Raw genomic sequence first — 25,038 nt, forward strand, 5'->3', positions numbered from 1 at the left:
GCAACGCAAATATTAAGGTTGAGAGGCTGAGCTCGTAGATGATGATAAATAACATAGTTATGTATAATATATTACATTTCTGACTGTATATTCCTGTAATTATTACACACTGTAGCTTTAAAGTGCCTTGTTGGTTAGTGAAAGATTATGTCTAGGACCACCTCCTCTGTTGACAGATGGTTTTTCCACGTTAACAAAGATGGTTTCCTTAACCCCTCTTTCAAACCATCTGTCTTCCTTGGTCAGAACATGGACATTGGTGTCCTCAAACGAGTGTTTTTATCCTTAAGGTGTACTGTAGGTGAACAGCTGTCTTGTCCTGTTGAGCTGTGCGCCTGTGTAGGGGTTGCTTGGTCGCTCCGATATTCAAGTTTTTTGCACTCTTCACTAAACTGAATGGTATAAACCACGTTGTCTGCCTTATTTCTGGGTGTCTTGTCTTTGGGGTTAACCGGTTTTTGTCTCAGGGTGTTGTCGGGTTTGAAGTGCAAAATGATTTGGATTAAGAAAATCCACCAGAGTTTTTCAGAGGCTGCAGCAACATTGGGAATGATGATGTTCCCTCTTCCTTTCTCTTCCTTCTCAGCAGGTCTCTTCTTGTTGGTTATGAAAAAAGCCCGCCTGGGATAACAACAATTCTTCAGGGCTGCCCTGATATATCCATGTTCTTTCACCTTCCTTCGTCTTCTAGAAAACTTCACGTCCAGTTAACTGAACTTTTCAAGCTTGACCATAACCTGGATGACTGAAAATCTTCATAGATATCACAAAAATTTGATGTGTTCGATTTGACATCTCAAAATAAGCAGAAGAGGTGTTCATACAGTGTGTTAAATGACAAAAAGAAACATGGTAGAAAAATTATTTAATAGTAACGCAAACAAGCATACTGAACAAAACACTCAAAAGAAATAACAAGCAGAATCTGGAAAAGTATGATCATTCCATTTTCATTCCATCACAAGAAACCATAGAGCAAGGCTTTATTATAAAATTGGCTGTGATTTTTTATTATTTTAAACATGTCTTATTTATGGCAAAGATTCGGGTGAACGTAACCAATTTCAAGGGTCAATTCATGGTGCAGCCAAAGCAAAAGGTAGACCTTAAAAACATCTGGGATACAATATTGGCTTTTACTGTAAAGTTTGAACTAGGCCGATTAGGCTCAGTCACTGATAAGGTTAATACTAGCAGTGAAAGATGAACATCTGAACTTTTTTTCTGCCCTTAATTTTCAGGTATCTGAGGTCAGATGGCAGAAATTTGTATAAAATCTCAGATGTTTTAGAAGTTAATAAAACAATCCAATATTACTGCAACATTCCTGTCTGACTAGTTTACAGTGACTTCTCAGTTCCACCCTTGGTTTGGCCCTCTTACTTATGCTAAAGAATGTAAAGATAGGAGGACCTTTCAAAGTTGGTTCTTGTCAATTCATAGCACATCCTTAAGATTAAAGATTCAAAATCTTTATAGCTATATAAATAACAAGTAACAGAACAATCATATGCATGATTATGTAAATATCAAACAAAATATTACAACAAAAAACAACTGTTGTGTGATATAAGAGAAAACTACATTTGTATGATGCCTTTATATTTTATTAGATGTCAAAGATGCATTTTAGTCCATAAATAAATCTCAATAATATATCATATACCATAAAAATAGTTTCATGGCATAGAGATTTCTATATTCAACAATTTCAACAATGATTAGTCGCAGAAATATATTTTGATTTGTAAAATTCTTTATCAAACATAAGTTTTCCCAAATATAAATCCTAAGAAAACCGTTAAAAGGAAATTGAAAAGTTTGTGTTCTTGTGAAGCTGGAAGAAGGTTAAGGTCTATATATGTGTTCTTGTTTGTGTGCACGGCTAAAATTTAACCAAAGCAGACATCTGTGAAACAAAAGTCTGTCCACTTCAATACTTGCATCTGTTATTAAATGTAGAGTTTAAAAAGCAATACACCATAGAGCACCCACAGCAACAGCATTATCATTTAATTTATTTGTTTTGATCACATCGTGGTTAGGCCTTTATTGAGATGTGCTCAAGCTAACCACCTCTGATCGATAAATAGGTCTTGTTTTGCATCTGCGTGCGGTTACGGAGCAGTCGGCACCTTTCTGCCCATCTCTTAGATAATGACTCTGATTTCACATAGCTCGTGTTAGCCATTACCCATAAATGTCAGGGGGAAATATGGTAATTGACATTTGCAGGTGTCTGAATGGATCCACTGGGGGTTGTGAGATTTGTACTGACTGTGGCAGGGACATAAGTGATGCATGGCCTCACAAATGTTAGTTGAATAACACCCCCAGCCTAGGCCCACTAATAACCATGTTAGAGGATAATAAAGGACAGGTCTAGTTAACATTGTGATAGAGGAGACCAATGACTACAATCTGTCTTAGGAGGAAAACATATGGTGATGTCTGCAGGAGAACCTGTTTATACCATTTTCTGAGGTTTTATTGCAAGAATTTCCTGCTGTAAATGCCAAATTGCCTATTTTTGATCACACCTTATAGTAAATGATTGACATAAATGAAAAAAGGTTGTTTAACTAAAGAAGATATATTTAAGCTTCAAAAAATAGGCAATATAAGATGTCAAGATATTTTTGCATTGGAAAATACTAAGCAAATAAGAAAAAAATCTGTGAAATTTCAGTAGTTTAACAGTTGACAAACGTGTAAAGATTATTATAAGTGTATAAAGGACAGATTTGAACAGTAAAAGACTGGTTGACAGCACTAGTTTACCAACAGCCTCTGTGGGATGTTTCTAACCTTCAGCAGTGGGAGACCTGGTATCCTGAAAATGTAAGTTTTTCTATGAAGAAGATATATAAAAAATAATATCGTAGTAGCAGAAATATCAGGATAGTAAAGTATTCCTTTTTTTTTTTTTTACATGTTTAACTTTTTTAATCCATGGTGTTTATGAAGGAAAAGCAAATCATCCCTTGCAGGAATATACACAAATTTAGACGTACGTCACATAGATTAAGACATAAACAAACAGAACAATCAATTCCACAGAAGATTCAAACATTAATAGCCAATATTGTAAGTTGTATTTATCTATAAATAATCTTAAAGCTGTCTGACATTCTAAATGAAATAAACTTAGATATAAAACATAAAGGGGTCTGTTCGTATGACTTTTTAATGCCTTTAACTTACTTTTTATTTATTTATTTGTTTTCTATTAGATTTTGTAATTGATAGTTCATCATACATTATTTTTTAACTCTTTGTTGTCTGGGTCATTTACTCATCAGCTAAAGCATTTTTTCAGTATTTACCATATCGAGAACATGTGACCAGATGTACGATACTGTGCTTATAACCACCTTTTGTCAACCTAGACCTACAGTATATTAATTTGAGTGCTTCCCACCACTAGTTAGAAATGAAAAAGCCTCTTGGATGAGAGTTTAAATGTCTTCTAAATAACTTCACGTCCAGTTGCCTAGACTGAACTTTTTCAAGCTTGACCATGACCTGGATAAATGAGATCTTCACAGATATTTTATAAGCAACGAGTAAAAAAAGGAAGTCATTTCTTCAGCAGAGATATGGAAATAAAGAGGCAAAGTCATTGAAGTCAGGTGTGCATTTCGAAGTCAGATGCTCTGAATGGTTGTTTAGCTGCTCTGTTCCTTCATTGTAATACAGAGAGTCGCTTGGCTTTATTTGCTTTTATGGTTTGGAAATTTAGCTTTTTTTTTTTACATGATTTTGAACAAGAAAGAACCCCTGAAAACATCATCTATGCTCTGTACATCAGTATTATGATCCTAAATAAAAAATAATCTGTTCTTGTTTTAAGAGTAATTACTATCAGGACAAGCACTTGGCGTACATTCGGTTATTTTAGCATGAACAGTTGGTTTCTAATTGTTTTTTATAAGCATTGGATTACTGGGCCCTTTAAATAAAACATTTATATTGTAACTTCAGAAGAGACTCTCACAAATCTGCAAGGCAAGGCAAGGCAAATTTATTTGTATAGCACAATTCAGTACAAAGACAATGCAAAGTGCTTTACATGATTAAAATACAGGAAGATAAAACAGAATCAAAGCAAGTAGGAAAAAAAATAAATAAATAAATAAAAATGCAGGGAGCTTTCATATAAAAAGATAATAAAAACAAGCAATGGCAAGGAAATACTTATTTCTTTAAATAAATCATCTTAATTGCGATGAGGACAGTATGATTGACTCGAAAATACAGCAAAACTATCTAAAGCGACCTGGAAAAATACTGCTTTTGTAGGTGAAAAGTCTAATCAAGGTGCATCTTGGCCTCCCAGATTCATGAAGGCTTTCTTAACCTTCTGTTTGTGGGATCAGTGCCCAGCAGGCGTAATGATGACAAATGAAGTTGTTTGTTGGGGATTAGGGAGATTTTGAGCTCTCTATGGATTTGGGTGCGATATATTTTCTATGCATCACACTTTGTCCTTTTTATTGAATGTTAAAAAAAGACCACAATAAAGATTATGAGGCAAGTGAAGCTAATAATTACTTTGGAGATTATGCAGATGAAGAGGGAATTGCTTCTATAATAATATTACTGTAATTCAACAGATCAGCAGAACCAGCCAACATGGAGAGCGAGGGTTTCCAATGTGTTTTCCAGTTTGGGGAACTGATTTCAGTCTTGGAGCACCTTTCACGCTGTGGTCCATCTTTTTTCTCCTTTATGTAAATTCCTCCATCCAACCTGCCTCAGCCCAGTGGGACAGAGAATTAATGGCGCCATCCCTTTGGGAGGATGTGGAAGTGACGTGAAGTGTAATGATCTCAATCAGGGCTAAGGGTGAGAGACAGAACTAATCACTGAGCGCGCTCCGCTACCATAATGCAGTCAGTCCCCCTAATGACCCTGGCACTACTGTCAAAGCCATTATTCTCCTCTGTGGTGAAAGGCACATCAAACTGCTGGGGCCTACTCATAATTGGACTAAACTTTGAGCTATGGGAGGACATTACACATGTCCTATATTAATTTGGGTGCCAGATTTTTACATTGGTAATTATTTGAAGTGGAAAGACTGAATGACTGAGCTTCTGATGCCACACTGCAGCCAGGGGGGTCAGCGGATGAGAGTATATCCTAAACGAACTGGAGGTGTAGTGGATTACTTTTCTGATTTCAGGGATTGTTCTCCCTACCTCACCAAATGGATAAAAAAAACTGCACTACAAGTTATTTTAAAACACACACTTAACTGTATTTACTACTCAGTAGCTTTTGTTAAAATTAAAATTGAATATAGGACCCATTTCTAAGTCTGAATGTACTCCTATAATTTTTTTTTTTATTTTGTCTTTGATTTAAAAAAAAAAGCATTTTTTTGTGTTTCAAGTAAAAGTTTTGTTTTTTACTTACAATATATTTTAAAAGTGCCACAAAATATATTACATTTTATTTTCTGTATGCTATTAATACAGTGAAAAGTGGATTATTTTGATAATTTTTTTACATTTTAAAATTTGTATTTATTTGTACTTCATATCTTATCTTTACTGTATACATGGATTACATACATACATTTAATTTTTTGCCTAAATTGTGCTAAAATCTTATATCAATATTAATTTTAATGGTTTTTTTTTCAATTTATTGATTTAATGAGTTTATATTTGTTTATTTTTTTTTGTAATGCTTTGTTCATTTTTATACTGACTCTATGTTTTATATACTGAAATAAATAAATTTTTTTTGCCTATACAAGAATAACAGCCCGTGCTTTCCTGCAAAAAATACCTCTACATTTATCCTTATCAATATTTAAAGGTTATCAAATTCTACTTTAAATCACAAATTCATTCAGTTCTTTGTTGTTGTTTTTTTGCCTATATTTTCTTAGAGTAACATAGTTCTATTTATCTGACATTTAAACCCTCATTCACTCCTGGTTGAAATCAGTGTGCACTGTTGCGAAGCCACGGCCCTGCTTGTACACATCTCAGATGATAGACCTTAAACCAAAGGGGATGCATCCTCTCCAAGCTTTCGCTCTCTTGTTTGCAGCTATTGTCCTGTTTGTAAGAAAATCAAGTTACAATCTCTCAGATACATCCATCACTTCACCCTTCTGGCCTGTGTTGGAAGCGTGAGGCGAGTCTGCGGGGATCTTGAAGAAATCTTTTGGTCTTCTGCTAACAGCATCTTGAAAAGACATCAAGAGACTCTCCATTGATTTTTTTCTCTTGGTTTCTCCTGAATTTCTGTACAGAGTGCTAGCAGGGGGTCCTCCCTGTAGGTGCAGTTTCAATAGTGCCACTCAAAACGGAGCGGGTCAAAACAGATTGCTTTAGCAGAGGGGGAGAGAGAAGAAAGAAAGCCCCAAAAGTTTACAGGAACTTTTTTATTTGCTCTGCCTTGAACTGTTTTGAGAGCTGGACAAGTTTGCTGAGTTTTTCACAAAAGACTGTGCCAGCGCTTTTCTGCTGACACAGACTTAGAAGTGTGAATTAAAGGAAATCTAGTTATTACCTCCTTGAAGCAGATTATTTTTGATTTTATATTGGCAAGGGCTTCTGCATAACTGTTTTTATAAGACTAACTTAACTGTTTTTACTCAGAAGCTGTTTGGTGCACTGATTACCTTCTTAAGGTTAAAAGGAAGTGTTTTGATTTTAACGTAATCTGTGCTTTTGGTTGTTTCAGTCAATTTTGTTTTCTGGTTTGTGCTGACTTCTGATACCAATTTCTATGTAGATGCAATAAGTTATTTTTTGGTTCCCTCAGAGTTTCTATACATGTATTGATCTATGCCTCTCGCCTTTTTCTGAGTGATATCAGTTGTTGATTTACTGGCAGTTTGGGTTTTTTCAATTCTTGATGTGAAGTTCTCTATTTTGTAATTAGCTGCAACATTTGCAAGGGATTTGGTTCTCTATCAAACTAGGCAATGTTAGTAAAAACATATTTTATTGTCCAAATTTGGTTTAAATGGGTTATAATAATGTATATATTGCATTTTATGCCATTTTATCAGAACAGGTTTTTTTTCAAGAATAAAAAGAGTCATGAAAAAGAGGATACATTAAGAAATTCAGGTAAAAGTCTAGTGATATATATTTCTATAATGCGACAAGCACTAAAGTAAACTTTTCCATTGATTCTGATAGTTGTGGACAGTTTGTTAGCGTTTTTCTAATAAAACTGAATTAATGGGTTGTTTACTTGTCAGAGGATTAAAAAAAAAAAAAAAAAAAGACAGATAATCAAGGAGACAATCCTTGTCCGGTAGATAGACACTGACGTCTTCCAAAAGCAGGTTTAGAGATAAAAAAAAAAGGTCACATCAGAAAAGACTGACTATTTAGAGAGCTATATACAACTATATTAGTGGAAAATTGAGTTGAAAGAAAAAAATATGTGATACAGGTACTTAATTTAAACATAATTAAATAAAGACAAACACATATCATTATAAAAACTGTTTCATGATAGAAAAGAGTTTGTATAACGTCATGCTGTGAAGTTGAATTAATAGATGGTGGTAAAGATTATATATGCCAGTGTAGTTCAGTTTCATTTATATTGAATTGAATAATGATATTGGGTTTCATTGATGGGACTTGATATACTAATGTTTGAGTCAAAAAAACAAAAATTGATCAGAGCATAAAATGGTTACATAAAGGAAGCATCAATATTTCACTTCTTAAAGGTACAAAACGAGGACAAACAGCCATTAAAAATGGTACCTTCAAACACTGAGTTATGTGAAAAATGTCAGCAATGACTTGGTAAGTTACTTACACATGTACTACCACAAATAGTGTATATCTGTGTTTTTTTTGTGTTTTTTTTTTTTTTTTTTTTGGGGGGGGGGGTATCGTGAATGAAAAATGAAATGTCGATATTTTCCACATAAAAGTTTGTGAGCTGGACTGTAGATTGTATTCTACCCTTCATCAACTATCTTTCGTTACAGTATTTTATTTTTCTAGTAGCTTGGCAGATCAAGAAATGTTTTACTATTAGTTATAAAGGTTTTTACTATTATTACTCTCCGATATGGCTCGAGCTTCATCAGATTAGGCGGAGAGTGTATGTGAATAGAATTTCTTATCTGTAACCACAGAAATGAACTTCTGTTTTAATTGAATCCCATCAGTAAAATACATGATGCAAACCGAACTTTATGTGCAATAAGCTTTGTAAACGTCGTGTTGGTGGCAAGATGTTTTCACACCAAAATAGATGCATAAAAAAGAATCTGGAGCCAAAACTTACAGAGGAAGCAGGGTGTTATCGTCCAGGAGAAAGATTGGTAAACAACTTGGTCGCCAGGACGATAACAGGATCCCATAGGCTGCTTAGGGAGCTGTGATTACTCACAACATGTGTTACATTAATTAACCCATATGGAGAGATTGCGGTGTTTACAATGGATCCTCAGACACGGCCTTTTACAGTACCTCATGGTATAGAAGCACAAGCGATGAAAATGCAGAGTCCAACATTATATGAGAACATAGTCAGTCCGGATGGTTCATAAAATTTCTGAAGCCCAAGTTATAGTCCTGGGCAATAAAACAATTATAAAAAATATTGTAATCGACACCTGATATCAACATAAAATAACTCAAAAAGAATATTTGGTCATTCCAGTTAATTTAATCCAGAGCTGACATCTTTTTAAAGGGGAAATCTAATGCTTTAAAGAGGGTTTGGGTTACCATTTAAATTCTTAATTATTTCCTGTGATCATAATTTCAAAGAGGTAAACCAAAAAACTGATCAATAATTATCAATCCAGTGATGTAAAATACTTATATTATGATTCATTTTTCATATGTATTGCCCTACCAATATTCACTTTGTTTTAAAATATTTCACTCAAATACTTATCTCATCTCATGGTATATTTAATTCATTAGTTTTGAAAGCACATGTAATATGAAGATTAATTATGTAAAAATAATATTTCCTTTCCAGCAGCAGCACAAAGTGCTTTGAATGCATAGATGTTGATTTTGATATAATATACTAAATGACCTAAAACAAAACTCTCCTACAGTAAGTCACAGGTTACAAAAAGCTCACCTGAAAAATGCCATGATCAATGCTTACAGTACTCGCAGTTTCAACTCCTGATACACCATGATGGCATGTCTCTCGGTGGAACTGATTACTTCCATTTTAACTCAAAAGTCCACAAACCTACGGAAGCCCTGAAAGGCAAGAAAAAAAAAAAAAAAATTCAAACTTTTCTTTTCCAGATTTTTTTTCTCCATTGCCTTTCAGGGCTTCCTTACAAACCATTTTATCTATTATTTGGATGCTCTTTGTTATTATTTGTAGCTACAATAAACAATCCTCTTTCTGGCTTGCAGGATGCATCAATTGCACATCGTTTCCATGTGATGAGAGAGAAGCACCCTGAGAAATTCAACAGCAGGTATGTTGGTGTCAGTTGGGCATTCAAATATTTATATGTATTTCTATTTATTGCTATAGTAAAAACACAATATAAAAGTTTTTTACAAAGCTTGAAATTAAGATTTTAGAGTAATTATGATGAACCACAACCATTTGAAACTGTAAATATACAATTAAGTTAACTTAAATTTAATAATTAGAAATAGATTAATCCAGTCAGGAGGACAAAGACAAAAGTAATGGTGTTTGCAGTTCTTTGGCTTTAAGTTGTAACATACAGACACATGTCGAGCCCAGTATATTTGAAAGTATTACACTGATTACATAATATGTTACTTGTTTTAGTGTTTTTTGTCCCTTCAGTATTGTTAAAATGATATGTACGGGTATGGTGTGACCCAAACACTCAACAGGTTAAACCTTACTATACATGCTGCTACGAAGACACCATCTGTTATTCTACATAAACTGTTTGAGGCAGCCTTCTAACCAAAACAGTACAATGCAGCGGCTACTGTATGCTACACCTATACATTTGGTGCTGAGTAGTCCATTTAAAATATTCATCCAGAGTGGTGCTGCAGTCTTGTCACTCCGAATACCTCAAATTATAGTGCCTACCTCATGTTCCAAGAGTTTGTACCTTCATTTTATGTTGGATCAACACTAAGAACACTATAGAGGGTAGGAAAGGAGCTCCAGACTGCTGTGTTGAATCCGGAAAGCTTTCAACCTTACTGACATCATTGTGCAGAAGAAAGACATGAATGATGCTGGTCAGATGGGCTAAATGCCGAACTCTACTACTTCCTTAACTTCAGCCAGATCCTCTGTTTCCTGTCTTTCTTTACAGGATAGACTGATTAATCCATGTGTGTGACCTCAGTACCTAACATGAGAATGGGCAGACAAAGTTGGATTCATCAGTTTGTCAAGTAATGAAAGACAGGAAACAAAGTTAGAGTTCAGATAAAGAAGATTTATCAGGAAGTAGTGGAGTTGGGAAACAAACTAGAAAAAACAAAAGTTGTTCAAATGCAGTTAAACGGATAAAGCTCTCCGTTATAAAACCCATGATACCTAAAGGTGAGGACATTTGCAGGACCAGGAACTTCCAGAGGTCCCTATGCCAACAGCATTGGTGCTGGGAAGCATCCTGGTCCCAGCTCATTTCTACCAGCACTATTCTGATAGCACTTATTATAGTGACCACAGGCACACTTCCACCATGGCATAAGTGTACTTGCCAATTCTGGTATTTGGATTGAGCCTTTGTGCTTTAACAAGACCCTTAACCCCATTTTGCTCTCTGTGCACTGGGATCGTTCGTTCTCAACCTCATTCTATAATGTCATCATATTAAACATCAAGCAGCAGAAGCAGTCCCGTAGTCCATTTCAAGCAGCTGGAGCAGTGCTTTGTGAGCATTTAGGCAACTGAGGTACATTTAGAAACCCTGAACTTTAGCTGCTTGACAAAAAAAAAAAAAACAATCAGAGAGAGGCTCCGCTATTTATTGGTGTCATGGTAGGATATATGGGCACCAATGCAGGGTGACAGGTTGTAAAACTGGGTATGAATTAGACTAAAATAGCTCCAAAAGTGACCATCATCAGTGTACAGCTCATGGAGTAGGTGGTGAAATGTTTATTTGAACTGAATGCCTCTGAAGTATCTGATTTAACAACCTAAATCATTATTAAAAGGGAGCACAAAGAAGTAAAACTTGGTTATATCAGGTAGATATACAGTAATCAAGTTTCGTTTTTTTGTTTTTTTAGTGTATGCTATATTAAGCCCATATAATAAGTCATTAGCAAACCAGTTTTGCATGCAGCATACACACCACCATGTAGGCCCACATCCGCCATGGGGGGAGGAGGCAATTCCTGAATTGTCCAGAAATTAGTCGACTCAGCTCAATTAAGTCAAGTTATTGGCAAGTCAAATTTTTGGTGAATGCCCTACTGTGCACCACTAAGTGTTTCAGCACACTGCCCCCTAATTCATGGGTTAAATGGAGAGCAGAGCGTTACACTCTTTGGGACTTTAAATATCCTAATCTTAATTGGTTCAGACACTGAAGAGTTCATTCATTCATTATAGTTTTCAGATATATCACAGGACATCAGCAGACATTCCTAACTGACAGGACATGGTTGCCTGACCCTCAGGTTGCCGCATGTGCCTGGCCCAATTTTCTGAGTTTTTCCTTCTCTTTTAGGTAAAACAATTTAAATAACATCATCTCAAAAAGTGTTTTGAGGAGGAAAATGCTGTTTGTAATCTTCTCCACTATGCAGGAGAAGTAGTTAAAATTTTACAGATTTCTCAGGTTTAAGATTGTATTACAGTTAATTCTTCTTGACAAAACAACCCATTTTGTAACATAACTTCTGTTATCCCTGATAAATTATGTTTTATAGAGGAGTGCCTCAAAACCATCTTATTGTATTTTGTTAGTCAGAAATGCAGATTTATACTGAAATTATTTTCGCAAGTTTTACAATAATGACATGAAACATACATTTCTTGTGTAGGAAATAAATCATGGGTTTATTTGTCCACTTTTCCTACTGATACATGAATTATAAAGTAATTCAAACCCTGCATTTATTTATCTACATTCACAACCAGTAAACAATAATTCAAGAACTCATTTTCTTCACTGGAGTTTATTTCTGGAATCAAGGTTAGTTCATAAAATGAAGCTTTTCCAAAAACAAATAGGCCAGATTGACAATTTCATACTGAAAGTTTTCATTTAAAACAAACTAAAAATAAAACAGTTCTTCAAATTAAATCAGCAACTAGTTACTGTCTAAATATACCTGGAGTTCATTAGCAGGATGTGAACATGACAACATATTTCATATCTGCTCTGAATGGACAGGCGACGTATTTAGCATTTGTGATTATCCCAGGGAGATGTGTTCACCTTTGGAGATGAACAAATCTGGCGTCTGTGTTTCCATCAATATTTAACATCATCCAATACGTCTCCACTTACGCCAGGGAGTAATTGCAGGCCTAATTGAATTTGCTTGGCTAGTTTGACGTTGTGGATCAGTCAGACTGATGACACACAGGCTCCTAATAATCCCATTTGTACTCATTATCATATTTTACTCTGGTCTTAGTATGGCATTCATATAGCCGGCTTTCCCTCACCAGCGAGGACATGATGATAAGCATGAAAAACGGTTTAAACATGAGAGAATGACATTTGAAATAAACATTGGAGCATCAGTTAAAAATTACAAATGGTTGTCTGTTTGATAAGAGATTGCATGCAGAAAAATTGTAAAATCTAAATTTTTTATTGAATGTGTTGCATCCATTAAAGGGGTACAGATGTTGGTAAATACATAATTCGGTCTCAAAGTACAATACAGGTGCTCTGCATCCCATTTATTTTACACCTTCTTAGGTCAATGTGAAAAATGATTGAGATATTTTAAGAAAATTATTCTGTCTGTTATTTGAATTCAATTAATAATTAACGCAGGGGGAATGAGTTTAGGATCTCTCTATTACACACTATCCTTGCCAATTCAATAATGCATGATTATAGTTTTTCAAGGTAGCATAGATTTTGTTAGATTTGTCCAAAGGGCTTCATGTCCATTGCAAGTTTAATCAAACTTATCAAAGAGTCATTTTGCCGCAGCTGGAAGCTCTGTTTCAGAAAGCTCTGACTATTTAAGGATGATGTTGGCAGGTGAGCTAGTTAGAAATTAACTCATGCAGGTGGTAAAACGAGACGTCGCTCTGGACGCCTGCTTTTAATACGGGAAACTTTTCCTGTGATCTCAAAGACTTCATATCAAACATTTACAGTAATGAAAACTCATAATTTAGAGACAAAATACCATTTCAAATAAAAGTCCTATTTGGTGAAAATATGTAAAATACCTTTGAACATACAGTATCTGCAGGTGCACAATAGTCAATAAAAAATTTATCTGTTATTCAAATATAGTTATTCAATGGGGGAAAATTATCCATGTTCAGAAATAGGTGGTTAACATGAAAATGTGTGTTCTATACATGTTGGAGGTTACAGACCTTATTTTTGAGTTAAGACAACATCTAGTCTGCTCTAGCATTTGATAAAGTTAGAGCATACAGTGAGAAATCTTCTTTGTCTTCTCTGTGATCAGGCAATGCTCTGTTGGTACTAAGATGCCTAATGGTGCCAATAAATCTATCATCCAGACCTTTTGTTAGACTTTAAGATATTGTTCAACATTCCTTTTTTGGACCAGATATATAGCTGGAAAATAAGCAGCCAGCTGACATGTTTACTCAAATTTAGTAATACATAAAAATTTGATAACTTAGGGATGTACAATTAATTACCATAAATTAATTAAAACAATTTTAATATCAACACAATTAAAGAAATATGCAATTTCCTAAATAAATGGACACTTAGCTTTTAGTCTTTCACAATTAAAAATAGATAGAAAATAACCATCACACTCCAGCCTTTTAGGTGAAGGTAAAACAAATTATGGGGGTCTGCATCCCGGACACATAAGGGCAGCTTTGCAGGACCTGAGATCTCCTACCCTGCAAACTTAGGCACATCCCTGCTCCAACAAACCTGAATCTTAAATCAAATAAGTATCTCATGACAAGGCCTTTACCAAACCTGATCGCATGCTGATGGGATAATCCATTCATTTAAATCATCTGTGTTGGAGCGGGGATGTACTGCACCTAAAAGTTGCAGCAAAGTAAAAATTGAGGCCTTGAATTGGAGACCACTGCCTTAAATATATCTGGTTCTATAGATCTTCAGCCAGCCAAGGAAACAGTAGTACTATAAAAATATACGTTTTACAAAAACATTTCTTACTTTATATTATCTTCTAAGATTATTTTAAATGTTTGTCTTTCTGCTGACATGTCCATGAAACAAGGTATCAGAAATGTGAAAACAAAAATTTCAAAATTTGAGTTCCTGAAAGTTTTATGTCACAGCTAAATCTAACTTTGGCAGTACTTATGAAGCTAAATTTCTAATAACTTTCGATGACAGATTAGGCAGCATAATTTGAGAGAAAAACTCTTTCATGATATAAAGGTGGATTTCTGTTGATGAAAATAAAGGGATATATATATTTTTTTCGTATTCTTTCTCTCTCCACCTCACTTAATTTATTGTATTCTATCTATCTTCTGTATTTGCACCTCGGGGTGATTACCAGGGCGATGGTGTGAAGATTTGACACTCAGCAGATAGATTCATTTACTGCCACTGCCGGACCTGGAGGTGATAATGAGGTCGAGGATTAAAAGTAGACAATCAGTTGGACCGTGACAATGGTTGCATCCCCTCCTGCCCTCCACGCCCCTCCTCTTTGAGCAGATTGCTCAAATACACCGTTCCCACCCATCCACCCCACTCTTTCTATCATCTTTCATGTAATTACATGCTAATCTCTGACCCAAAGGGAAATAGTAAAATAAACAAAAAAAAAAAAAAAAAGAATTAAAGTAGAAAGAGTTGTTACAGAAGATTAAACCCTACTTCAATAATGTTATTCATGGCATGTCTATGGGAGATGGGAATTTGCTTAAAAAGAACCATGTCAAAGTCCATTTAATGTGGATAAAAGGAGTTAACTTGCATATGTTTGAAAGTTGAAAAACTTTTAAGATTCATTGTTACATAAAGATAAATACATTGATTTAATTTTTTCTTTAAAGAAAGTCTTTTTTTAGAAAAAAAATATTTTGACTAGTCATTTTGCAATATGCAACTCCTTACATAATTTAATATAATATGATTTCATATTAAACTCCTAGACTGGTGGTTTTTCTATTTCTTCTTGTCTATTTCACTGTATTCAGTTCAGTTTCAAGGCACTTTACAAAGACAATTCAATCAATTCATATAGTCAGATTGCTTAAAGGTTTTCTGCAGGTTTTCTTTCCAACCAAGCAATAGCACACCAGCCTCCAGTCATGTCATTAAGTGAGTCCAATCTGAACATGATGACTTGATGAGATGAATGGAGTCTGGTGTGCTATTGTTTGGTTTGTAAAGAAAACGTGCAGCCACACTGCTCTTTCTGGACTTAGTTTGACACCCCTGATCTAGATCTTTGCTCAAGAGATTGCACATTGTCATAATTCATTGGACAAAGTGAAATGTAACTGTGATAATCTCAAGTATAGCAAGGGCTTATCCAGTTTGCTTGTCAAAGGCATCCAAGAGTGACAACATCATGTCAAGTCATAAAGACATTAGTAATAACCTGAGGGTGCATTCACACTTCTGATTCAGCCCAAAAATTGCTCCAGGGAATGGTTAATGTGAAAAAGGTCATTCAGTACATTGGCCAAACAATTTCATTCAGTTGCCTTGAACTGTTTCGGGTACAACATTGTTCCAGTGTTGCTGATTGAGAAGAAAAAAAAAACAGTAATCTTGGGATTTCTATTTCTGTGGCATTTGAATGTAGTTTTGTGTTTGCCTCTTTTCACGCCTCGGTTTGGCCCCACAAGACTTTTTCAAACCATTTAGCTTTCAGATTCATGCTCTAATTTTTGTTTTTCTTCTGCTTACTCTGGTTTACTACTTTTACATCACATCCCCTCTTGCACATTAGGAAGGAAAGGAACTCATTTAGCAGGCACACATCTTTACAGTCCAGATAAACCTTGTCTGGACTGGCAGTTAGAACTTTGCCAGGACAGTGTTCCATGGTCTGTTTCAGGGTCCATGGTTCATAATAAGCTCCAGCAATTAAAATTTTTGGTATTAAAAGTTTCCTTAAAATCTCAACTTTGGCAGGTCTACTTATCTGGCAAAGCTACCTTCGCTAAATAAATAATTTATTTTTAAATTAACATAATTCACCTGAGGAAACCATGAAATAGCTGTGTTAGCATTCTAAATGTTAATGACTATAGAAGGAAAACAAAAGAAAGAAAAGCTATGACTTTTCCCCTAAAATCATGTTGCCATGACTTAGGTTTACAAATCTGCATCTGGATGACCCTTGAGACTCGAAAAAAAATTTCTTTATACAGTTTACGTTAAAGTCGAGACATTAAGACCATAAGAAACAGCTTCACATTCAGAGGATAACAGTAAGATTACATTACAGCAAATATTAGATCCACTGCCAAGTGTGGAATCGAAAGGAGAAGATTGGACGTTAGTAGCAGCACGACCTGCAGACTTTGCTATCTTGCATTGTATTTTTTGGTCACACGATAAGCAATATCTTTGACAGCTCTTCCCAAACTGGGTCATCAGTAGACTAATAATATTAAACACAACAGAAGATCTATAATGGAGGGGCTAAAAATATAACAATGCAGGAGATTGTCCTGGTAACAAAGTGTCATCGGTTCAAACTCCAGCTCTGGCTTTCTGTGTCCTTGGGCAAGCTACTTCAAGCTCATTGCCTTCTGATGGTGGTGAGAGGGCCTGCTGGCGCCTGTGTTAGTCATCTTCCCCTTTGTATTGCAGACGTGGCTACCAGGGCTATCAGTGTGTGAGTGTGTAAATGGGTGTGAAGCGCTTTGCTCACTTTTCCTGACTTAAAAAAATAAAGGCCATTTACTTATGAGAACTTATGAAAGTTTGTAAACATCAATGAAATAAACCAGTTTTGGAAACAAGGGTGGGACATGTAAGAGACTAATGAAGTCCTGCATATCCTGTCTAATGCTCAGTTTTTTAAAGAGGCATAGTGTCATGAAACAGCGCAGAAGGACCCAGTATTCATGTGGGAAAGATAGTGGGAAGCTTCAAAACATTTAATGAAACAGAACAGAACGCGGAGCTGCTATGGATTTGTGGATCTGCAGCAGCTGCAGGGGGAGGCAAGGGGACCACTGGTCACTGATGATCTGGAGGGAGAAACACAGGTAAGTTACCACGATCATCTGACGGAAGAAGATTATCCTTTTGAGTCACTTACCTGGTTTGACAGTTCAGTCCATCCCCTTGGGTGAGGCAAGATCAAGCCAATGAAGTGCCAAGAAGATGCAGCGAGAGCCGCCTCAAGTGTCCCTGATGCAGCAGCCCCAGTGAGCAGGCAGGAGTCCGAACCAGATCAGGGAAAACAGATCAGAACATGACACTTCTGAGATCCAGGAGTCTGTAGCCTAACCAAGGGTTCCGATCCGAACAGGAAAAGACTGATCCAGAGTTTCAGGAATCCACAGAGCATTCAGGCAGGTTCAGAGTTCTATGAGTCCAGTAGCAAGCTCAGGTGGGCTCAGTGGTTGAGAGGAACAGAGACAGCACATGGTACCAGGAGAATTGCGGAACTTTAAACTGTACTCCACCTAGGAGCCAGGATTACGAGACTAGCTTCCCCCGCACGCCGAACCAACACAGGAATAGAGAGGAATCAGCGAAAAAAAAAGCAAGGACACCATCAGAAGAGACGACACAATCATTAGAACTCTCTCAACACACCAGCTACTGGGGATGGGAACAACACCTTGGAATATCTAAAGCTAAAGAAACAAAAATACATCAAACATACATAATGATCTGGCCCAGATAGCTGGCTGAACCATATATAAAGCAGAAGGAGCAGGTGGATAAAATGTATGATAATAAGTGAGTGGGGAGGACACGGCAGGTGAGTCAAGTAAGCAATTAGATCAGCTATCAGGGCAGATCATGATACATTGTCACGTTAGATGCCTATTCAGAAAAACAAATGAGTTACTGGCTATAAATTTTAAAGTGATATAATGTCAATTTACCCCTTTAAGGCTTGTGATTCATGAAGGTGTACTTGTTTTTTACACAAAACTTCCTTTTGTCTTTCTTAACCTAATGGATATGTATCTGTTGTGTGTTTTTTCTACACCTAATATTAAAAGCTGGAATATTTAGACATTCATTCACAACTTTTGAAAATATCATTCACTTCAATCAAAGATATACTTCCTAACTTGATAAGCTACACAGGCTGGTAGTGTGATTTTAGTTCAGGATTTTTTACTTGTAATGAAATATTTTTCTGTGAAGTTGTTGGTATTAGCGTGGTTATAAAACCATCACAACTACCTTTATCGTCTTTAAGAATAAGGTTCTTACTAACGAACAGTTTAATTTGTTCTTGTTGCATAACTTAGCCCACCTGTAGATGAGCTCCAAATGACAGAACAAAAAGGGCATCTGTGTTGATACCTATTTAATAAATACAGTTTCTTTCAAAATATTCATTAATACCCTGTGGGATCATTTTCATCACTTATTTTGTTTGAAAACAAAAATTCTTCTTTGTTTCACCTTTCACACAAATCACCATTAAATCTATGAGAGAAATGCATTTAAGTTGGGATTTTTCAGCTGAGATGTGAATGGCTTTACATGAAAGGTTGGTTTATTCTGTCGCATCTATCCCGGTGCCTTGATGTTCCCATGATATTTGCTCTGCATACCCACATCTATTTTCGGTCCTGAGACATCTAACACTGTCAGTGCTCTCTACTGGAGCCTCTCTGCCCCTGTGTGCCCACAGGCTCTTGCTGTGCTGTGTAACCATCCTGAGTTAACCTTTCCTGAAGGCACAGGGAAGCCCAGGCATGAAGCTCTCTTTAGCATAATGAGTATGTTCATCAAAGCCCCGCGTTGTGCAGGTTGGACCGCCAGATTCACCAACAGACACAACACACCCATGCAAATGTGTGTGTGTGTGTTTCGTGCTGAGCTGAGAACAGGGCCACAGGTGATGGTGCCTTATATTACACACACACCCACAAACACACACACATGTTTGCATGGCGGACCTCAGTAGAAGCCACCCTCAGACCTCATTTGAGGATGAAATCGTTTGTTTGACCAAAATGTCATTTATAATTAATGACCACTTGTGTTTAATTTAGAATGATCTCACCTGTGGCCCTGTCCTCAGCTCAGTTGGAGCACACACATACTGTATAAATGAGCCAAACCGAGAGCTGGTGTATTTAAGACTCTGCAGATTTAAGGCATGGAAAATCAGGCAGTGACCAAAGCATCTGACAGTCATTCAAAATATCCATTATCAAAATCTAAAATACCAATGTACCAATATCTAAAGTTTAAGAAGTCTATTCTGAAGGGAGACTGGAGGAGGAAATCAATCGCAGATTGGTGGAGCTGCTGCTATTATGTAGAAGCTGAAGCAATCTGTTGTGGTAAAGAGAGAGCTGAGTGAAAACAGCTTTACCTTCAAATAGATGGTCAGTCTATCTTCCTTCGTTCCTATGATCTTAGCAGGACATTTTTTTGTGCTGCCCATCATCTACCACAAGATTGGAAGTTAAATTGCAATTAATAGTTGTTATCGCCACCCTCGTCTATTACACATAAATACAGTTGATAATATTTTGCCAGTGTCTAAGCTCTCAAATGCTTTTGCAGCTTAGTTCCAGCTAAGTTGCATTTTGCCACCTCTTGGGAAACTGTAGTAGTTGTTTGTAACTTAGAGAGAGGTTGACTTAAATGCTTATTGTCAAAGACAGATGTGCCTTGACCAAATCGTTATACAAAAAAAATCCCTTAAGCCTTTTTAACAATTTATGTGTTGTTTGTTTAAGAAAAAAGCATGCCGTAATCATTGCAGTGCATCCATGAGTACAACATTTTTCAAGATGCTTGCTGAATCTCTTAAGGCAAGGCAACACAGCTCCAGTCATTTCTCAAACTGCCATTCGAGTCAGAGAGCTCTAGGCGGTGTCATGTTAAACAAAACAGTGCATTGATGCAATGCACAAAGAGTTGGTTATGTCAATGCGATATTTATCACCTCTGATCAAGAAGAAATTAGTGTGAAAATAAGGTCGTAGATCATTGTGGGTAAGATTAAGTGTCAGAGGGGGAAATAAATCAATGGATATGTACTGCTCAGTTGGAGAGGCCAGTTGAAAGTGCATCTGAAGGTGCTGTGGCCAGAGGACACCGATGCTACACTGGAGCTTATCATCTCTGACATCGTTTAATATGATGACCAAGAAAACTGAGCCTGAAAAACAACAGGGTGTAACACAGTCTCCTTTCTTCTGTTTCTTTACACTGTTGTTTCCCTTCAAGCTTGATGTGTTTTAAGAGCTTTCTTGTTGTTTTTTCTCTGAGCCGCAGAGTTTGAATTGATCCCTCTCTTTTTCAGTTTTGTTTTACAATTTGTTTGTGCAAATAAATAACACCGTAGATTCCCTGGAAACCTGAGTCACTGTTGTGTTTGGAGCTAACTCAGGTAGATGTCACATGCACACCGCTAAAGTTATTACTGCAGGATGCTTTGCATTGATACTCTGCAGCTACAGTCCCAACAAAGAGGATTGAAATCAGACATTTGGCTTCTGATTTCTTTTCCCAGTACTTCTCAGAAAGCAATATAACAAATAGACCTCTGAAATGTCTATCATGCCAACAGTTTAAGTAAACAGGCACTTTATGTTCACCTTTATTACACTTACTATAATGTATGGCCCTCCTAATCTACCTTAAAAGTATCATCTCACTCAAATGGGCTCCCTATTAATTTATCCTACAAAGAAAAACTGGCAACTTGAGAAAAAGACTCCCCTCACAGTCAGTCGCTTAAATCAGATGAGTCCAGTGTTTGGCATCAGTCGGCAAAAAGCTAACGACAATCTGATCCAGCCAATGAGATGCTCCTAATTACCTAATGAACATGCACATGGAGTGATTTGTTGCCATGGTGTCCTTGTTAGGTTAAGTGATGAGAATCAATAGGTTGTTAAGTTGCTCTCTCTTAGTCCTTTTCTTCTTACTCTGGATGGACTCAGTGCATCAGGTCAGAAATCTAGATCAAATTTTTTTTTCTAATTACAAATTTTACTTTGACAGGCCTTTGACAAGGTTAACCACCAAATACTTAAAAGCAGGTTACGGGACATGTGTGAATGAGTGAGTCAGACCCTGTACTAAAATGGTTTACTTCCGATCTGGCTGATAGGGCTTTAGCCTGCTTGTAGATCACACTACATCTGAGCACAGCAACGTTGACTGTTGCGTGCCTGGAGGCTTTGTCCTGCGACACTTTCTGTTCATGTTATATGTCCTTCCTCGCAGCTACATAATACAAAAATTCCACACTGTCTTTTGACCATTTATATGCAGATGACCTCCAGTTATATTCCTGTTCCAGGCATCTGATATGCACAACTAGACCAACAATCGCATCTTATTTTATCCATTTCCTAAAAATCCAGAAAGGCAAGCGAGATTGGTGGCTGTCCTGCAGAAACAGAGCTGGAAACCAACTACAATTAGCAGAATTTGCAGCCAACACTTCTGGAAGGGTTAGTTGTTATGCTCAAATTTGTTGTGGAGATTTTTTTCATTGGCGAACTTGAATCGGTGAAAACAAGCTAGTAGGCAAATTACTAGGATCCTGCACTCCAACATGAGAACTTGCTATGTAGCGCTGTTTTAGTTTCCCATCTAAATGTAGATCATATTTAGACATTGTTGTGGTGGCGGAATTTCCATTCATTTTGTATTACCTCTTTGTAGTAGATATCTTACTGTATTATTACAGCACATGCAGAGGATTTTATGCTGTTCAGCATGGTGCCATAAATAGACGGCCATGTTGTGCACATTCTCTATAGGTGACTGAGGAACCTTAGGGTGATTTTTGATCAGGCCATGTCACTAGAGGACCATTCTAGGCAACTGGAGATGAAGTGCTTATTTCATCTGGATAATGTAGCCAAGCTCAGATCCATGGGAAAATGAGGAAAAGGAAATGATAATCCATGCATTTCTTTCCTCTCAAATGTAATATTATAATAGCCTCTTTTCTAATCTGAACAAGAAGGAGCTGGCTCATCTGAGGTCTGTCCAAAACTCAGCTGCTAGTTTCTTGACAAGAGCCAACCAGGGTGCCCATATCACACCTGTCTTAAAATCTTTCCACTGGCTGTGTAGTTGTGTATCATGTTCAATTTAAAATCTTGGTGCCCACTTTTTGGGCCCTTCATGGTCAGGCTCTGACCAACAATGGTTACCTAATCAAGCCATACACTTTCACTCTGTGTCTGAGATCGTCGGCTAGAACATGTTAATGGTTCCACAAACCAAGGATATCAATCTTTTACAGCTGCTGCCTCCAGCTATGGAATAAACTTCCTCTTGAGATGCATTGTCTGGACTCAGATGTGTTTAAAAAGTTTCTTAAAAGATCTTTATTTAGACAAGCTTTCTAGTTCTACCTCATCTAATTTTATCACTTTAAATACTATTATATTTCAATATGCTGGTTTATGTATTTTTATGTTCCATGTTTTGGTATGTCCTTATCTTTCTAGATATTCTTAGGTTTTTATCTCTGAAGAAAATACATAAACAAATGAATATTGGATAGGGGTAAAATGATTCCCTCTCTTTCTGAACTCGACCAGCAATTAAAAACTATTAAATTAACTATAATCATATGATCCGTCCCTGAAAGCATGAGGAAGGATTCCAAGGACGCCAAACACTCCTCGTAATGTATCCGCCTTTCTCCTTGCTGTAAACCACATGCTTTGAATATGCTTTTCAGAGTAGCCAACTTCATTTGTTTATTTGCAAACCTGCTCTGGCCTGGGTTCCTTTCTTTTGCTGCCTTTCTTTTGAAGAATATTCTAATGAGGAGTTGACATCCATTGTCACTCTCTGGCTTTTACTCCTTCAGTTTGCCCCCAACCCCCCCTGCCCCCTCTGATATTGACCATGTTGCACGTAATAAATCAACCCTGAGTGGGGCTACCTTGCAAGTACCCTAATGAAAGCTCATTTATAAAGTGGCTAAATGGTCCTGACAAAAGTACTAATGAGGAAATCAATAGTTCAATGATTGTTGCTCTGCGTATACTAATACGTTTTGCCTGTAGTGCTTTAAATCCAACTAAGAGAGAGCCATTTTTTACTGTTCAGTTCAGTGTTTTTGCACTGTTGTAGATTTCATCATGCCAATTTGCTTGGAGATAAAGTGCATCATTCTGTAAAAGACATAGAATGTATGATAGCTTTCCATCAATGAAAAGTAAAAGTCAGCACGGAGAGAGTAAACTTGTTCAATGGAGTAATTCAAATCAGAACATAAGGATGGGAAAATGTAATGAACTACTGTAGAAAGTAGTGTCAAAGATAATAGTGTTTTTTCTGTCTACAGCATATACGTACATGTGTTGTGTTTAATTATGAAGAAATAGATACTTGAATAAATCACACAAGAAAATAATCAGGTATATTAAAGTTTGTTCAAAAAACACACACACACACAACTTCAGGTTGTTCTGCAGCTAGAGTAGAGCAAAGTTTACACCTGGCTTTCAAGAGATTCTAAGATTTGTAACTGATGACATTAATATCAAACCCAGCCAAACGATCCTAAATCCTGTCAAATACAAAAGTCAAATCTTGTACTCATTGTCTCCATAGAAACCCACCACACTTTCCTCTCCCTAGACACCTCCTCCAGCTCTACTTGGGGAAGTCCAGGTTCTCGCAGGCATAGAGAAACATAGTCCCCCAAGAACATCCTAGGTTGTCCCCTAGGCCTTCTCTCACCTATGGGAGGCATCCAGGGGGCATCCAAAAGTCTAAGCCACCCCAGCTAACTCTCTCGATGTGGAAGAGAAGAAGCACTACTATAAGCCTCTCCCCAATGGCTCATTGTGAGCTTCTAACCCTGTTTCTTAGGGAGTACCCAGCCACCCTCTGGATAAAGCATATTTCAGATATTTGTATCCGGGATTTCATTATTTTCGTCACGATCCAGATTTCTCGATAATAGGTAAGGGTAGAAATTTGGACCGACTAGTAAATCGAGAGCTTTGGCTTTTCACTTACCTCTCTTGCCATCACAATAGACTGCTGCAGTCTAGATTACATCAGCCACGTTGATCAATCTATGAGCTCCCACTCCAATCTCCTCTGACTCATGGACAGGACCCCAAGATACCTGACCTCCTCCTCTTGAGGCAGGAATTCTCCTCCAACCTGAACGACAAAGCCATATTTTCTCCTGTCAAAAACCATGGCCTTAGCCAAGAGGAGCTGTTTCTCATCCACGCTGCTTTGCACCCAGCTAGAAATTGCACTTGTACATGCTATAGGTCTTGGTAGGAGGGAGTCAGCAGAGCCATATGATCTGCAAAATCCAGACCCACTTTGGGCCTTGACTGCATCTAGGTATCCAGCCCATTAAGGATATGACCAGGATTGGGGAAAGAGGGCAGCCTAGCATTCACTGGGAACAGGTCAGACATTAGGCTGTCAATTCGGACCAAACTCCTACTGCTCTTGTAAAAAAACTAGGATGGCCCCTAGTTATGGCCACCAATCGAATATTCCAGGAGGGCCCTCACAGGGTCCACGAGCGACAAAGCCGAAATAACTTCTCTGGGTCCACAAAACACATGTGGACCAGTTGGACAAACTCTCATGATCCTTTCAGTACCCTTCAGGGGATTTAGAGCTGGTTCAGTGTTCGGGAGAAATCATATAATGATAAACAATGAAAACCAGTTGGAAAACAAAATTGTAGTTATTGGTAGGCCCTTGTCAATGCTTGTTTCAACATTTCTCCAATTAGTATTTGTACTGTGGCTGACAATATC

At 37.0% G+C, this 25,038-nt stretch overlaps 1 protein-coding gene across 1 annotated transcript in view; it reads left to right on the plus strand.

Moving 5' to 3' along the window:
* The window catches only part of LOC107096166 (diacylglycerol kinase beta-like), a 68,717-nt gene that overhangs the window by 19,931 nt on the left and 23,748 nt on the right, over positions 1-25,038 (plus strand). The window contains exon 12 of the mRNA XM_015392696.1: positions 9,387-9,451. Coding sequence (XP_015248182.1) covers positions 9,387-9,451 — 65 coding nt within the window. The remainder of the gene's footprint in view (positions 1-9,386; positions 9,452-25,038) is intronic.

This window comes from Cyprinodon variegatus, unplaced genomic scaffold, assembly GCF_000732505.1.
Source record: "Cyprinodon variegatus isolate N-32 unplaced genomic scaffold, C_variegatus-1.0 Scaffold603, whole genome shotgun sequence".
Taxonomy (NCBI): domain Eukaryota; kingdom Metazoa; phylum Chordata; class Actinopteri; order Cyprinodontiformes; family Cyprinodontidae; genus Cyprinodon; species Cyprinodon variegatus.